Source organism: Oryzias latipes, chromosome 21 (assembly GCF_053564925.1).
Source record: "Oryzias latipes strain Hd-rR chromosome 21, Olatipes_Hd-rR_3.1".
Lineage (NCBI taxonomy): Eukaryota > Metazoa > Chordata > Actinopteri > Beloniformes > Adrianichthyidae > Oryzias > Oryzias latipes.
The window spans coordinates 27,244,834-27,263,200 of NC_136257.1; the positions used below are offsets into that span (position 1 = coordinate 27,244,834).

General features: G+C 40.1%; 1 protein-coding gene and 1 long non-coding RNA gene across 2 annotated transcripts; both read right to left on the reverse strand.

Moving 5' to 3' along the window:
• Window positions 1-241: 241 nt before the first annotated feature.
• Window positions 242-9,877, reverse strand: LOC110017354 (uncharacterized). Its single transcript, XR_002292717.3, has 2 exons — window positions 9,756-9,877; window positions 242-1,502 (listed from the first exon to the last, which is right to left on the reverse strand). It is a non-coding gene; the product is annotated as an uncharacterized LOC110017354 (long non-coding RNA).
• Window positions 9,878-10,997: 1,120 nt separating this feature from the next.
• ackr3a (atypical chemokine receptor 3a) lies at window positions 10,998-18,001 on the reverse strand. The gene is made up of 2 exons (XM_004081961.5): window positions 17,306-18,001; window positions 10,998-14,036 (listed from the first exon to the last, which is right to left on the reverse strand). Exon 2 carries the CDS (start codon window positions 13,970-13,972, stop codon window positions 12,827-12,829), a length of 1,146 nt encoding a protein of 381 aa, XP_004082009.1. The 5' UTR covers window positions 13,973-14,036; window positions 17,306-18,001; the 3' UTR covers window positions 10,998-12,826.
• Window positions 18,002-18,367: the final 366 nt, after the last annotated feature.

Genomic DNA, 18,367 nt, shown 5'->3' on the forward strand with positions numbered 1-18,367 from the left:
CTAGAGTCAGGTGTGCGGCCTCCAGGAAGTGTGCGCTGGGGTTGATGGGAGATGTAGTGTGGTAGAACTCTAGAGATGGTTCAGGCCGGCGACCAGAGGGGGAGACAGACTTGTGACGTCACGCCTTCTAGAACGCCTTCTGGAACAAATTGTGTGCAAAATGAGAATACGGTTTTAGTGCGAACTAGCGCTTGTTGTAAAAACATGAATCTAAATGTTTCTTTCCAAAATAATGACAATGCCTGTCTAAACATTTATTGAACTTTAAAATGGCATTCTTAACAATGAAAAAAACTAATTACAGTAAGTTTTTTTTCTTTGTTTTTATTGTCAAGAGTGTAGAGCACAATGAGTTTCACTCATTCTAACAATAATTTCCTTATTTCTCTCTTTAAGGGACACAAAACTCTAAACTCTGCTTTGAGATAAGCTTGGGAAGGTGTAGAACAAAGCATAGTTAAAACCACTTAAAACTTGGTAAAAAAATCTTGAAATGTCAAAAAAAAGGTCTAAATCTTTGTAAGTAACAAATAATTTACAGTGTAAGTTGCCAGATTTTTTGTTAGGCAGTGCAGATTTCTCCATTAGCACTTCTAATGTTTCTCCTGCAGCTTCTTTGTTCAAAATCTTTGTTTTCTGAACAATGCAAAAAGCTGCAGCTGTGACAGCAGTGATGTCTTGAAGCAAATAAGGCCAGTAAGTGATACATGGGGGTGACCGAAAGCTTCTGCAGGGGTGAGATGAGGGCAGAGGAGCACAAACAAGATTCTTTCATTCAAAACACAAGGCCAAAGCTAGGAATACAATCCGCGGCGTGTTTTCATTTTGGTCAATTGTGCGGGGAAATGCTGAGATTTGGTGTCACACCGGCGTGTCAGCTCTCAGCCTCCCCACCCTAGACTATACTCACTCTCCCAACCCGGAAACTGCGACTTCCTTCGCCATTCATCTCACTGCCATTTTGTTTTATTTCTCTGTCGCTCTTTCACGAGCTTATTTGTTAAGAAAAAGAATGTTTAGTAGAAATAGGGAACGCGGGGAAGAGATAACTTTCTCTTATTTTATAAGGGGAACTATACAGAGTAAACAATAAGTATTTGAGTTCTTGTTTTCAAACTGCAGAGCTCCACCAAAAAGATTAAAAGTTTGACTTTCAGAACTTTAAAACAGTCTGAACTGTTTGATTGTGTCAGAGTATTTATAAATGGTTGTTGTAAAAGCTGGGTCTCACAGCAGGGTGTATAACATAAATCACAAGGAGGTCAACCCAGACTGTCACACAAAATAACATTAAAGAGGAAGAGATGACTGGTTTCCAAGGAGGCGGTGAAAGTTTCCCTCCTGGAGGGGGCAGAAACACCGACGAGCGGCTTGGAGTCGAGATGCTTCAAGGTGGTTGTTGAATGACATGGAGACGTTCTTTTTCACCTCGGGCTGTAAATTCTGTGTGTGTGTGTCAGGGATGGTGGAGAAACTCCCTGTAAATAGATACTGAGCAGCGTCTATAGGACAAAAAGAAAGAGTAGGAGATAGAGATTAAACACAAAGATGTTTTTTTGGGTTCTATTCAGAGCCAGGCAGACTTAAACAGATCATTACAGATTGTCGCTGTTGAACTGACACACTTTGAATAGAATAGCTGGGGAGATAGAAAAATACGAGTTGAATTGTCAAAACCATCAAGCAAGGTGACCTTTTAAAACATAAATAAGTCAAATGGAACAAAAAACATTTAGAGTTTGGATTTCTTTCTCTTTTCTTAACTGAGGCTTTGTGGAATACTCTCACAAATCAGAGAGCACGCTCACCCCATGACCTTGAAATAGAAATGGGGAAAAAACAGTTCAATCATTAATTCTTGTCATCAGGCCCAACTTCGCAGGGAGAAGGTCCGGTTGGGGATATTAGCTTACATGTGACATGTGTAAAAAAGCAGCGCATCTAATAATTTTGATTTAGTCGCAAACATAACAGATTTGTGGAACTCAGAGTTTAAAAACAAACAAAAAATGTTTGGTGTGTTTGCAGTGCGAAAATAACATCAGAATCGACACATAAACTAGCTGTTTTTGCATTTTACCGTATTTTCCGGACTATAAGTCGCACTTTTTTTCATAGTTTGGCAAGGGGTGCGACTTATACTCCGCAGCGACTTATATTAGAAATAAATTGAAATAAATACATTGTTAACCCTCCTGTTATGTTCATTTTTGAGGAACAGAGATGATGTTCCTGGGTCAATTTGATGTATGAGGTATGTTAAGTGTTAAGAGGATGTTAAGTGACTCAGAGAATCAGCAAACCTTTTTTACAGTAAGATCTTGAAGGCTAACAACATAATATTCTATTTTCCAATGATTTCATAGATTCAGAAATGCAATAAAAGTGAAAACTGTTTCTACAAATACAGGATGAAAACAGAGTATTAGTTAGCCAATGATGCTTCATGAAAAGAATAAATAAATAAGTTTGAGAAAAAATTACTGTGAAATTATTAGATAAACAGTCTGCTATGATTGTGTCATATAAGGTTGTGAAAGTTAAAATGCGAGTTATAGTCCAGTGCGACTTATCTGTGTTTTTTTCTACTTTATAATGCATTTTTGGGCTGGTGCGACTTATACTCCGGTGCGACTTATAGTCCGGAAAATACGGGTACTAGCATTTTAATAGTAAATGACTTATTTGAAAGTTTTCTTTGTAATTGCACTGAAGGAGAATTGCAAAAACATTAAAGATCCACTCAAATGAAAATGGATTTTTTTGGTGTTTTTGACATGTTCTTATGGCATTTTCCAGATAATGGAAGACAAAAGAGAAACTTTGTTTGAAAAACAGCTTACTTGTTATGCTATGTGGGGCACAAGCTCCCTGCTCCGCTTCATTCTGATGCATTCACTTGTAGACGAATAGATCCATGTATGTCTTTGTTTTACTCGTGTGACCTAGCATTTGGATCTAAACTGTACGACTAGATAGCTCAAACATTCCTCGCCATTTTTATTGCACCTGTAATTTTAGATTAGGGGTGTGAGGGGCTGTAAGTTAGCGTGAGAGCAAGTTAACAAAGAGCTCCCAGTTATGGGTGATAGGAAGGGGGGCCGATAGTGGCCAACTACTGCCACTCTGCAGAAACTATGTTCTGGAAAATAAGTTGCTGTTGTGTGTGGTTTTTTTTTTATAAAAACTGGTCAGTCATAATTAAAAGGGAACACATGAATATGCCTGAAAAGTACTAACCAATTGTAAGATTTACTAAAATAAAAGTTTAAAGTCCCACTCCAATCATTTCTGAATTTTTTTTTAGCATTCATAGTAGTCTTTTAATTATCATTATGCCAACAAAGTCAGAAAAGCTGTCTCATTTTCTAGGAAATATTTTCTGCAAAGTGGCAGAAGTGGTGTGAAGTAAGCCTGCCGCTGTTTCCCATTATCTATCTGTTTAAATGATGTCCCACTAGCTTACAGCCCCTTAGAACACCAACCTCACATTATCAGTGAAACAACAATGGACAGTATTGGAGCCACCCGGCTGTACAGTTTTGATCCAGATGCCAGCTAGCATGAGAAAAACAAAGACTTAAATAAATCTATTTGTCGGCAAGAGGATGCATTGGAATGGAGCGGAGCAAGGAGTTTGTGGCTTGCCAATTGATGCTTCTTCATCACAAATACAAGCTTTTTCCCTGGCAATTTTTCGTCGATCCTGATTTACCTGGATCTGAATTAAAGAAAGACACAGAAATGCATTTTTAAGCTTAATTTTTGTTGTATAAATGTCCTCCATCATCAGAAAAATGCCTTAAAACACCAAAAAACACAACTTTCAGTGAAGTGGCTCTTCACTGTAAAACAAGGAAATTGGGATTTTTAATATCCTTTTAAGCTCTTGCTCTTTTTCCCATATTGTTTTTGAGGAAGACTAAAATTAACCTTACATTTCTAAGCAGAACAATACAAAAATAATTTTAATACGTTTTTGCTGAGTGACCAAACAGACACAAAGAGCAGTCCCACCTCAGAGCGAGGAGGCTTATTAAACCAGGCTTTTGGTGCGGTGATGTTGTTTTGACGTGACTGGGAAGCCCACTTTTGTCTAGAAACCCTGGCATGTTTAGCCAGCGGAATGCCACAGTCTGACCCCAGACAGGATCCAAAGGATGACATTTGGCAGCTCAAACCTCATCACAGACAAAACATCTCATGCAGCCAAGGTTTGCTGTTCTCTGTCACTTCAGAGAGGCTTAGAAATCCTGCTTTTGAGCACAGATGTCCCCGTTGATTCCTTTTGACAGCTGAGATAAAAGATATGCCAACACCTTTGTGCAGTCTGTGGAATCAAAATAATCTTATCTGCCGCGGGTCTCAAAGACCTGTTAGCAAGTCATCCATTACCCATCCATTAAAAAAGAGCTATGTCAGGAAAGAGCGCAGGGATGAAAATCATTGAACTCAGATCATTTTACGAATACAGACTGATATATAAAATGCCATTAATACATGATGGATGAACATTCAAAAACAACATAATAGTCAAACGGTTTGTGTCGACCCCAAAAAGACTCTCAGAAGTTTTTTTTACCAGCTTTGACGCAACCGTGACGTTTTGGTGATTGAGTGGAGACTGAACCTAAAGCTCCACATCAGGCTGTGCTTTTGAAGCTGACAAGATGGTGGATGAATTAGGTGACGTCTAAACACCGGATCCATAGCTTGGCCACGGAGTGTGTCATAAATCAGCACCATCAATATCAAGCCTTCACTGCCATGTGTGTCCGGCCTATACAGTTACATTTGCGGATCTGGAAGAGATTAGAGCGTTCACACTGACAATGCTTTATGAGGGGTCGAAAAACAGGCATGAAATAGTGGGCAGTGGTACAAAACATCACCTCCCATAACTCAGTGTTCATGTGAAGCTTGTTTTGTTTTAAGGAGCTCTGTGTCTAATCTCTGTTTGGAACATAAATTTGATGGAAGTTTTAGCTAAGCGGTCTGCCTATATGGGCTTAAAGCGACCACCAAACCGCTTTAGAGGATTCTATAAGAGGCCGTGTCTCCAAGCCTGAAAGAGGGAATCTCTGGGACTGGTTATAGATGCATACAATTCAGTCTTCGTCTTTATTTCTGAGTCATTAAACTTTTAATTGTTTATCCATTCATCAATCTTCTGAACTCATTGAATCCAGTCGGGGTCACAAGGTTGCTGGAGCCAACCAAACTACTGTTGGGCAGAGGCGGAGACCATGAACTGGTCACCTGTCTGTTGCCTTGTTTTTTTTTAATTTAATAATTTATTTATTTATTTTTATATTTGACTTTATCTCTCCGATTTAAAAACATGAGTTTTTAGTACTCTCTACCTTGATCAAACTCTTGAGTTAAAAGTTATTGATCATTTTTGACCAAAGGTTTTTGCTAATCAGTTTAACATTTTGGAAAAAAATAGCATAGACCTGTAAAAGTTTCTCTGGCATGACCTCCAAATAATTGTACTTCTTATTCTTTCATTTAGAGAGATTTATTTTCCCTCACCAGCCACAGATGAGCTTCCTAGTAACTACATTGAAAACTCCAAAGACTGATCTGCTGGTTACATTAGTAGGGCATTGATGAAATAAACTAAAAGACAATCTGACCTTTTAAAAGGGATTTAGACTGAATTGGATTACAATTGTCCAGTTTTGCGTTTCCTCCATTTGATGTTTGCCACTATAGAGGCAAGGCAAGTTCATTTGTATAGAACATTTTGTACAAAGACAATTCAAAGTGCTTTACATAAAACATCAAAGGAGTGATTACTAAAATAGAAACTTAACAAAGAAAGTTAAAAAGAAGCGATTTTAAAACCAGCTTAGAGCAGTGTTTTTCAACCTTTTTTGAGCCACGGCACACTTTAACCTTGACAAAGACCCCGCGGCACACCAGCATCCCAAAAAAAAACCCTCAGTCTGTATTTATCGACAGCCCCCCCCCCCGCAATCTCACATGCATTTTTGTGGTAATTGTAGCAGAAAAAGCAGGAAGTTGCAGCTGTTTTTTCTAAAAGATGAAATAAAAGTTAAGTTAGAAAATTCAAAAACAGTTTTATGAGTGTTTGTTGTGGTTTCAAGACGTTTAAGGACGACTCATTTTACGCTAAGACGCTGTCCCTTTAACCCAATGCATCATGGGAGATGTAGTGTGAAAACTGCCGCAAAAGGGCAGAAAGACTAGTGTCTCTGAGCTTCAATGTTTTGTTCACTTATTCCACGGTCTGATACTGGATTCTGTGGAAAGCTACACCGCTAAAGACGAGCTTTGGCTGGTATTTTTGTTGGAACGGAGAGACTTTATGAGCTAAAAGGAACAAGGAAGTGGAGACTTTAACCACTTCTGATTGGTCAGACTGATGACATGTGATTAAGCCTTCAAGAATGATTGGCGGAGACAGTTAAAGGGGCGGGACTTTGCCGCAAACGGCTTTAGCTGCAGCCAAATCGCGGTACCGTCATTCTTATCAAAATGTCTTTAATAGAATCAAATAAACACAAAGAAAAAATAATTTTATGATCTTTCATATTCCTAACTACTCAGTGTTTTATCAGGGGCTGTTTGGATGAACAAAGAGCCGATTTCCTGGAGATGGAAAATGTTTTTAGATCAGTAAATGAGGGCAATTTCTCACGGCACACTTGACCATCTCCCACGGCACACTAGTGTGCCGCGGCGCACTGGTTGAAAAACACTGGCTTAGAGGCACAGTCCGTGGATGAACCTCTGAATAAAAACTGGTAATCAAATGCAGCTGAGAACAGGCATGTATTTAACCTGGATTTAAATAAACTGTTTCAGCTGATGTAACGCTTGTAGAAGTCCATTTCAGATATGTGGAGCATAGAAGCTATAGCAACTTCTTCATGTTTGGTTTTGACTCTAGGAAAGGACAAAATCCGGATCCAGAGGACTGGAGAGGTCTGGATACTGGATTAGAAGGTCAATCGTATATTTTGGTGCTAAACCTTTCAAAGCTTTATAAACAAGCAATAGAACTTGAAAGTCTATCCTCTTGCAGATAGGCCACTGTAAAGACCTCAGAACTGGACTGATGTGGTCTACGTTTTTGGTACTTGTAGGAGAAAACAAGATGGAACTGAACCTCGTGGGACGCCGTGTGAAAGGGATGCAGAAGAGGACAAGGAGTAGAGACCAACATTAAACAAATCCATGACGCACACATTTGATTGCCAAAACTTTGGTACTACTTGTGTTATTTATTAAAAACCTAAGTTACGTTGATTGGATGTTGTTCTTTTTTTGAAAAGGTCCTAAAAACATTGGTTAACTGAGATTGTTTTAACAGAGCTTTGTGAATAAACTTTGCCTCCTCTGAAGGTATCTCATGCCCTCATTTTCTCCAGATGTATTCCAGCTCTTTCAAAGAATCTGCTGTTAGATGAACACCATCAGGACAATATCAGGTTCAGTTGTCTTCAAGCTTTCCTTCCCTTTTGGCAGAACATCTGTCCAGCATCTGGGGTGCTGTACTTGTTTCCTCAGCCTGATGCTTGTGGACCAGAAAACCAAAACCTCCTAGGTTTTTTTTTTTCAAGTTACACCAAAATCTCAGTCTGAAGAAAACCAGCTGCAGCCCTCCCCTTACTCTTCATTAATAATTCAAGACTTTATTTGCTATAAGTCCTCACGTTAAATCCCTGCCACACTGAACAAAGACAGCTCAGGCTTCATCGGAAAGTAAATCTATTCTAGATGCATGGAAACGAGCCAAAAACAATATCACAGTTTCATTTAGCACACAGGCCTGTGGAGTTTGACTGAATCTAACATGATGAATGGCTGTAAATCTTTAAAGCCAACTCCTGCTGGAGACAACATAGCTATGAATGACAGTCTACCTCTGCACCTTTTAATATTAATTAATGCTACTTTTCCTTTGCATGAGATAAAGGCTTTGTAGTCCTGAGAAAAAAAAAATTAATCCTTAAGAGACTTTCTGGCTGATTACTTGTGCTTATTGAGTTAAAGGAAAATAGATGGTCTCCATTAAGAAAGCTCTGCTGTGCAGTAACTCACAATAAGTGGCTCCATTGGAATGAAGACTGATCGGGACATTAGATGATACCAGTCTCATGAATTTGACCTTAAATCTGATCCCTGATTTGAATCTTAAAGTTTAAAACAGAAACACATACGGGCCTCGGGGTGAAGACAGAAACCAGCAGTTCAAAGGAGTCTTTCAGAGCCAGCTCCTGTGAGAATGGTTCTCCTCACACTATGTTTGGTTTTTGCTGAATGTTTGACACGTCCTACATGGGCAATTTATGAAGGGAGTAAAATCAAATTAAATCCTGCAAACTGTGACGGAAAACACAAAAGTTAAAGAGAATAAATTGATTGCAGTCATAAATTACATTGTTCACCCCTGAAAAAAACGAATGCAAAGCATCAAAGAAGATGTTTTTCTACCAGATAACGTGTTAAATTAATGCAATGATGTCATATCAAGTTAAGCACTCACAAATGTAAGGATGCTGATCCTTTCAGATGTTCACTGACATGTTTTTAAATCACAGAGAAGAGTGTAGATGTAAATCCCACCACTATTCCTCCTTTACAGTAAAGGCAGTAAAACATTGATTCAAAAAACAATGAAGGTTAACACTTTCCAGACAGCCATTACGGTGTCAGCTGGAAGCCAGAATGAAATGTTCTGAGTCACATCATTGACCATGTCCTGGACATGTTTATACTTTGTCTCTCTTCATAATGAACATGTACAGTGTCTGTGCATGTGTGGCGTTAAAGACCCACTCCGATGAAAATTGTGTTTTTGACATGTTCTTGTGGCATTTTAACGTGTGTATAGAGAATTAAGCTTAAAACTGTGTCAGAATATTTCAAATTATTGTTAATCAGGAGCAGACGAAAAATGCAGTTTGGACAAAGATCTTATATGTGAAATGAACATATGCTGCATGGGCCACAAGCTTCCTGGTCCTCTCCATTCTGATGGATCCCCTTGTAGATGATTAGACAGCATCTTTGTTTCCTAGTCTGAGCTGGCATCTGGCTGAAAACTGTACAGCTGGGTGGCTTCAATATTGCTCTCCATTTTGTTGCACCGTTAAGCGTTAAGTTTGGGGTGTGAGGGGCTGTGAACTAGTGGGATTGCTTGTAGGGAGCTTTCAGCACTGAGGACGGGAAGGGGGGCGGGGTTGCTCTGGGCCAATGGTCATATCCATAAGTCAGAGGTGAATTTCTAATGAACTACTGACACTCTGCAAAAAAACTATGTCCTAGAAGACGACACAAGTTTTTAAATTTTGGATAAAAACGACATAAATATATTTAAAAGACAACTGAGAACACTTTCAAAATAAATCAAAAAATGATCAGAGTCTTTAAGATTAAAGAGTTAATTCGCAGAATGCCTGCAGTCAGATGAAAAGACCAAAAGACCTTTTCCTGCTACTCAGAGGATTTATTGAAGCCATAATTAAAAAGTACTGTTCTTTTATCCCTGTCCTTCTGTCTCTCCTGAAATTTCAAAAGCATTTAGATTGCTCTTGATAATTCAAAACATGTTTGTATCTTATCAGCCCTCCAGTGTTTTGGAGCACATGGCTCTAATTAGGCCCCTCGACTTTTTCTTAGGACCTGCTTGCAGGGCAATCACTCTTTGAAAAGCAAATGAACCTGCATTCCTGTATCTGCAAAGTGAATGCATTCGCATGAGTCAGTGGAGGCTCGCTGACCTGTAAAGAGTCGCCGGCGTGGTCTGATGAGGTCAGTTGAAAAGGTTCTGAGTCCGGCAAATCATTCACATGAGAAAGGAGAAGAAAGCCAGTGTGCACCAGGAGTGCTGCGTGATCAAGGCTCCAAGTGAGAGAGGGAGGAAGCAGCGCGGGTGTCATTAGCAGGTCACTCACTTAGTTTGACCTTCAAAATTTCCCCCACACCCTCCTTGTCTGTGTCTGTGCCACATGCACAACAAGAGTAATGTTGAGCTACACTTCATTTCCAAATGCAAACCAGAGAACCTAATGAACAGTCATGACGGTGGATGTTCAGACTGAAGGTAATAACTTCAAAAGCATGCAGGCATAGGAGCTTCAGTCTAAACTTATCCATGTATTTTTAGCCATTGAAAGGATCTGATAATATTAAAGACTAATTCTAAGAGTTTCTGCAGGGCGCCAGCAGTCCGCTAGAAATTCCCCTCTGAGTTCTGGGCAGGATTGCTGACATAGTCCTTTGTTTACACACTTTCCAACTAGCTTACAGCCCCTCGCACTTCCAACCAAACATTACGTCCGTCGAGCGTTTTGGCCAACGGGTCTTTATGTGAATTCGATTCTGAGTGGTTCAAAATTTTTGGTCAGTTTGGGAATTACGCAGTTTATGTGTATTTTACATTGTTTATACGCAATTATGACGTACAATCTTACGCAATTTTGCGCGATTTTTATGAGATGCACGTGCAGCAATAAGTTTAAGATCATCTTTAAACCTACTAACAGCAACAGATGCACGACTCCCTCTGCTATTGACTCTCTTTTTACTATGAAACAATTTCCCTTGGTTTATGACACTTAATGGATCTAATAAAAGGGAAGGACAGGTGGTGCTCATAAGCAGAAGATTCAGAGGGGGACAGTTGCACCTCCGGTATAAATAAAAATGTTTCCAGCTACTGCAGAAGGAGAAAGTTCAGAGCACTTGTGTCACATTTCAGCTGAGATATATTGACTTGTTTTCTTGGTCTTAGCTCAACCTTGATGTTTCTGTTTTACATGACTTCCGTGCCTCAAACTAAAGACCAGCACCTTTTCAGAGGCACATTCCATTAAGATGAGAGATATCCTCTGAACGTGTGAGGAGGTTCAATCACATGCTGCATCATGTCCTAATGGCTTAAAAAAAATGCAATTCAGTGATCTCAAAATCTGCTGGATCTGAAGCTATGGGACTATTTAAGCTAAAAACAAAGACGCAAACCATTTTTCTGTGTTTATTATGTAATTAAACAGGTAATACATTACAATAACAAAAGAACTTCTCTGTTCTTGTAGAAACATGTTTGTTTTCTCTCACTTTGTACTAACCACTTTTGAAAACCGTTTCAGCATGAAAACACGCAAAACAAATTGGGTGACATAATGCTGTGCAGCATCCGTGCATCAGAACAATACAGTGAGAAAAATGTGCGATTTAATGATTCTGACGTGCAAATTTTGGTGTCGAGCTTTGGTTATTCACGCACACACTGTGAGGAATGCATTGACATATTGGAACGTCTGTCTCAGTCTGCATTTGGACACATCTCTGCCTGCATTGACAGATTCATTTGCTTCCTTGATTGAGTTTGAGCAATCTGTGCTTGTGTGCTGCTGTAGCTGAATCGACGCCAAATGAGCATGTGTGTCTGATCCACTGCTAGAGCTGATATTAGTTCCAGACGCAAAGCAGTGTAACATGTTTCTAAACTTGTACACAATAGTGCTGCCACTTCAGTTTAAAGTTAATGCGAAGGTTTGGAGTGTATTTATTTATTTAAAGTTGAAAGTATTTAAAATGAATATTATAAAATTTAGCAACACAATCTATGGCAAAGAGAGACTCATAGAAGTGTTATTCCTTAGGATTTAAAAATTAAAACTTCACTTAAAATATTAACGTCTTTGATCTCACATTCTTTCATACTTTGTAGCTTAATGACTTAATCCACAACACTGTTTGGTTAAAACATAATTAACAGATAACCAGAGTCAAACTAAATCACTTTTGATGATTTACAAATACCGGTAAGTGTTTATAGGTGCCATATGGGAAAAACAACACAAACAGCATCTATGACACAGCAAAAACTCAGTCTGTGCATTGTGCAATACTTGGAAGCTAGACGTGATGACGTTTAGTGACATCATGAAGGTTGCTCATTTCTGTCTGATCAATTTGGACCCAATATGGGCTGTTCATGTACAATACACAGTCCTTAAATTTGAGGGGTTCCCTACAAAATACTATTATGTGTGTATTATTTATATTTAAAAATCCTGTATTTTCTCGTGGCTGACACGCTTTTCTGAAAGAGGGAATCCTAACCTACATACATGCAAAATTTGGTGTTGTACCACAAAATGCACAATTATTTGAATAAAAATATTTAAAAAATGAGGGTCAGAAACAAGATTAAACATTAAAATTTATGCATACAAGTCTCACATCTTTATGTAAATCAATCCATGTAAAAAAACATTCCTTGGAAGAAAAGGTTATTGCCTTTAAGAGATTAATTATCTGAGGGTTTTGTCTGATACATGAGGATGTGATTCATGTTGAGACAGCAGGACTGAAGCGCAGAGCCAGTCAGTGGATCAACTTTAAACAACAATGAGGCAGTGTTGTGCGGTGTGGCGCAGGAATCAGTGTGTGATGACTTAGCATTTCAATGAGAGAGAGACAAATCCACACAAATGAATATAAATACAACTAAATACAAAGATATTACACTCCTGGTACGACATCAGACCTCATAGAAAAAATGCAAACAAAATACATTCAAACACACAATATAGATAACATTTTTGCACAAGTTACAGTCTTTTGGCTTTTCAACTATAATAACTATGTTTATGCTGATTTTTTTTTAAATTGACTGTTTTCATGAACTGTTTTAAGTGCTTCTTTTAAAAATTGGTCAAGAGATGAAAAGTTGGAGACTTCAAGTTTTTCTAAAACTAAACAGTCTCTGTAAAAAAACATGCTGGTTTTGGACAGCAGATGAAAATAATCGGCTGTAACACACGTTTATGCTTCCTCAAAGTCATTCAGATGTTGTCTTTGATATGAGTGGCGGGTTTTCTACAGCTACAGCAGAGTATTCAGTCTCAGACATGTTAGGAGCCTCGATGAGACGTGCCAGGCCCGTTCGAGTTGAATATTTGAAAATGAACGCCTTCATGAGGTCATAACGGTAGTTTCTGTTGATGAAGTTGTAGAGAATGGGGTTGAAGCAGCAGTGGAGCAAGGACAGGCACTGGGTGAGGTGCAAAGCCACGTAGAGCACGTTCTCCAGGCCACAAGTCAGGGGCACCAAGCCCAGCTGTGACAGGGAGTCAGCCAAGAGCACGGAGTGGTAAGGCCCCCAACACGCCAGAAAAACAACAATGTAGGCCAGAATAACTCTGCGGCTGACGCGGCGCTCTTGCTCCACTGGAGATGAGGATGATGAAGAGGAGGAGTGGGCGAAAGCTCTGGCCAGCAGGGCATAAAAGACTGCAATGACCGGAAAGGGGAGAAGAAAGCCCAGCAGGATAAAACTCAGCTGCACTCCTACCATCCATTCTGTGTGGTTCTCCTCTGGGTACACAGGCCTGCACAGCATGGTGTCGCTATGTGTTGACTTCACAGTGTGCAGGAAGTGGGTGTCTGGCAAGGAGGCTACCAGAGCCAGAAGCCAAACCCCCAAACATACACCTCGGCGGATCAACTTCCTGCGTTGGGCTCCTTCCTCTCTGGGCTGCAACAGACTAAAGTAACGGTCCACGCTCATGCACGCCAAGAAGAAGATGCTGCCAAAGAGGTTGACAGAGAACAGCAGGTGCGTGAGTTTGCACGCAACTTCCCCAAAGGGCCAGTGGCCGTGCTGGGCCAGCGAGCTCACCCAGATGGGAAGTGTCGCACACACACACAAATCTGCAACCGCCAGGTGAGCGATGTACGTGTGCGTCTCATGGCGAGGGGTGGAGTCGCTTTGAGCGCGGATGTTCACCCAGAGGACGAGGGCGTTGGCAGCCAGGCCAATGACGAAGATGAACGTGTAAAGGACGCACATGGAGTACAGTAGGGCACTGCGATTGAATGCTGTGGCACAAACCATGGCCTCCACACTTGTGATGTTGCTGAAGGTTTCAGAGAAGTTCAACTCCCCGAAATTCTCCCACAGGTCTTCAAACTCACTTAGACTCATTTTTCACCGATGGTAGAGGCACAAAGACCACTGGAGGGGGTGCACAACCTGACTGGAACAGACCCTGTGAAAGCAGAAAATAAGTAGATTGTGAGTTTGACGGATGTAAAAGTGAATAACTCAGTATTAACACTTACAATGACAGCTTAAAGTCCCACAATTTAAACATATTTTGAGCTATTTTCAACGTTTTCCCAGTAATCTTTTAATTATGATTATGTCGTTTTTAGGCAAAATCAAAAAGTAGTTTTCTGAGACAGTTTCTACAGAGCAACTGGAGTTCATTAGAAATTAGAACTGTTGACTTAGAGGAAGCCCTCCCCAATTTTCCAGCATCCATCTGATTACACACTCTCCAGCTAGCTTACAGCCCCTCATACACCCAACCTAAAATTACTAGTCCAATAAAAATGGCGAGCAGTATCTGAGCTATCCAGCTGTTCAGTTTTGAGTCTGACTCCAATTTAGACGAGGAAAACAAAGGATTTATTTGTCTGCAAGTGGATGCATCCAAATGGAGCGGAGCAGGGAGCTTATGGCCCGTCTCCAAGCTTTTGCCCATGGCACTTTTCTGTCTACTCCTGATTCTTTATATTTGTCTTCCATCATCCAAAAAATGTTACAAGAACATGTTAAAAACACTATATTCATTGGAGTGGGTCTTAAAAGCAACTTTTTGACAAGTATTTCATATTTTACACATCAACATAAAACATAAGTAAACTTGTGTTTTAATGAGTTCCTAAAGGATCCGAATGTGGTTATCTCGTTAAAACATCACTTGTATAAGTTAATAACAACTCCTTGTTATTGTGTCACCCACTGTGGGGTTTTCTATGATTGATGTGTACTCCAGGGCCAGCACAATAAATGTTTACATTAGCCCCTCTGGCACTCTGGGCTGACTGGACACAAGGAAGTGGGACTGAGAAACCAAAACAGGGTGTTTTTCCGGCACGTTCTGGGCATTCCAAGATAAAGCACCGGTCAGGATGGGAAACCTGATGCTTCTTTAAAGAGTGCTTTCCTTAAAATGCTTGTTATTATAAAACACAAGGAATCCCGTGTCTCGTCTTTGCTCATAAGGTTGGAAAAGAAAGGGTGAAAGATCAGCTGTCACCACCCAGATGATCAAAGGAAACTTTGAATGCCTTATTTTAAAGCATACAAGTCTCATAATGTGCACACAAATGCATTGTGCACATAGGCAGAGAGAAAGGTGACTAAAACAGCGTGAAAGAGTATTGAAATAGTCTAGACTGCTTTGGAATGCCAATAACCCGCTGTGATTTCTCTGAGCCTAATGGACCTCTGAAATGTTCACCCCTACATGGCCTGCTTTCACAGCTTTCTGCTGCAATGTCTCTCTCAACTAACTGTCAGCCTGCAACAGCGCGAGAGTTCAGAGGTGAGAGGTGATGCATCAAAACCAGAACACGAGCGGCTTAACCCCGCTGCTGCCCCCGACCCACTCGTACACCCACAGAGTGAATAGTGCGCAGAGATCAGCAGGAGGCTTGACGCCTGCAAAATGGTGCGACTGGGGTTAAAAAGGAGGTCAGCGTCCACTGGGTGGCACAGCACGCCGTAGAGCAGTGAAATGTGACCGTGTCGGACATCTGTCTGTGTGGGAGACTTGTTCTCTATGTGGGATAATTGGCACAAAGTCACAGAGGAGGAGGAAAGGAAAAAAAAGAAGTTGAAAATAAATATGCATGAGGGCACCTGGAAAATATTAGTCTGCGCAGCTGTTCCAAGAAGAGTCGCTATCTATACCATTACTTATCCATAGCACTAATTCAATTCTGTATGAAACTTTTAGGTGTAGCATTTGAACTGACGGCAGCAGAAATGTTAAAAATAAACTCTGAGTTTGGTTTTTTGCTACTTTTATAGCCCTAACAAAACTTTCTATATTTTAAAAATGAAAAAGACTTTTCAAAGTAGACAAACATTTTTTCTATGATTTTTCTTCATCCATTTGTTCCAGTTAATTTATTCACCAACATCAGAAACAATAAGAGCACCACAAGAAAGTAAAGAGACAAGAGAAATTGTCTTACTGATTATTCTTGAAAAAGAAAAATAATCTTATCACCGTTTTTCAATAGCAAAAAATGTTAGTTTAAATAAACAGGTAGGCTATTAGTGACTAGATTTTTTATTTATTTATTTTTAATGATTATAAAAGATCTGAATCGTTTTTAAATAATTTCTTAGGACCCTAAGAAAGAAGAAAGAAAGAAGAAAGATCTGTAATCTTCAATAAAAATTATTCTAGCATAAAACATAACCAAAATCAGTGGTATTGTGAACATTTTTTATACTACTCTTGGCATGTTTAGTAAAGAACTAACAAAAGTGACCAAACGTCTTGGGGGGGGGGGGGGGGGGGGGGACTCTTCTGATCTTTTTACTTCTTTTTGATCTATCAGGGATCCTAATCATTTAAATTGAGAGATTTTTAGAGCGACGTTAGTCACTCACAAAGGTTTCACCCTTAAATGTATCTTATATTATATGGAAAATGGTTTAAGGTGCCAGGTAGGTTTCAAGCCAATTACCATTTTAACACCCACAAAATCAGATAACGCACAAGATAGCAAATCGAGCACATCTCTTCCATTCTCCTGGTCAATCTTCTGCGTTTCCTCTCTGCTCCCTGTCTGACCTGCATTTCTCTCACAAAAACGGCGAAAGCTCTTTTGTTGCTCACAACAGAACGACGCAAACGAGGGTCATTTTTTTCATGTGCAAATGCAACCCACAAGAGGAGGAGTGCAGGTGCAACGTGTTTGACAAAGTTTCCTCCAGTTGGTCTCGATCTACCGGCTCCATCATGCTCCAGGATAAAATCTTTGGATAGAACAAGATGTTTCCGCATTGATAAACAATAGACTGTCGCTCTCTGCGTCATTACGCATGGAGCAGGAGCAGAGATCCCAGCCCGCTGCCGGCAGAAAACACACATAAAGTCACACATGCTATTGTTGATTTATATCAGGTAAGATGCAAACTTCTGTTATCAGTCCTGAGCTAACTGCCTGACTGGGTTGGCTGAGAGTTTCAATCTGGAGACAAACACACAGAAGCAAACAGAAGCGATGATAAAGAAAACGGTTGTTTTGGGGACATTTTGCGTTTTATGTGAAAGATTACCGTCTAAAGCTCAATCATTCGTTTGAAAATACAATAAATATAAATTAAGTTTGCATACACTTGAATAAATCCAATGTAAGCAGCAGAAAAAGCGCGTCCAGGCAGCATCTCTGTCATCCAACGCGTCAACATATTCACTTTCCTTCCCCGTAGACGGATTTTCAAACATCTTACCTCTGTTTCCTTCTCTTCTCTTTGATCTTCTTCTGTCGTCTGAAGGACTGAAATGTTAGGTGGCAGTTTAAAGGCTGAAGCGTCACTCTTGCTCCGCTCGAGCGTCAGTGTGGCTCACCCCGCCTCTGCAAATGAATCGGACGGAGTCCCGTGCGGCGAGCCGCACTTGCTGGTGTTAAGAAGCTACGCCTCCAAGACTGGTCCTCCCAGCCTAAAGCGCGCGTTGACATCACCTCAAGCAAAACACACAGTTTCAGCCAAGTGTAACAGAAAAAAAAAGAACGAGGAGGTTCCTGCTCGGGACGCACCGAAGCTGGATGTGTAACTTTGAGAAGATTATGATGTAAACAAATGTTTTTAGACAGGCTGCTGCACGTTTTAAACACAAACTCCAATGAAAACCGTTTTTGAGGTGTTTTTAAGTTCTTGTGGCATTTTTCTCCTGAAAGAGGACATGTAAGAAAATTAAGCTTAAAAATTGAATATCTTCATTCAAATCGTTGCGAATTAGTAGCAGACAGAAAATGCAGTTGGAAAAATCTTGAAGCGGTATAGTAAGTACTATAGTCAGCAGGCCACAAGCTTCCTGCTCCGCACCTTTCTGATGCATACATGCACCTTCAGATAATTAGAACAAAGTATGTCTTTGTTTCCTCGTCCGATTTGTTATGTGGCTCAAGCTGCTCGCCATTTTTGGTAATGTTAGATTTTGGTTGTGAGGGTCTGCACGCTAGTGGGAGAGAGTGTAAACAAAGGGATGATGGGAAATGAGAGTAGGCTTACTTCACGTCAACAGTCCTCCCACTACTCAGAGGCATATTTCTAATGATCTACTGCCGCTCTGCAGAAACTGTCCTATAGAATGACACAGAACTCTTTGATTTTGTTTAAAACCAGATAAAGTCAAAGGATCACTGTGAACTCTTTTAAATAAAATCAAAAGATGTCTGGAGTTGAACTTTAAGCTCTGCAGAGGTGAAGTTATAGTTGAATTTTCTGCATATCCTGTCAAAGGTCAACACAGCAAATCACCTTTCACTAATTCACACAGGTGGTTTGGCA

Coding starts and splice junctions, on each gene's coding strand:
- ackr3a (XM_004081961.5), bottom strand. CDS start 13,972: ATGAGTCTAAGTGAGTTTGAAGACCTGTGGGAGAATTTCGGGGAGTTG.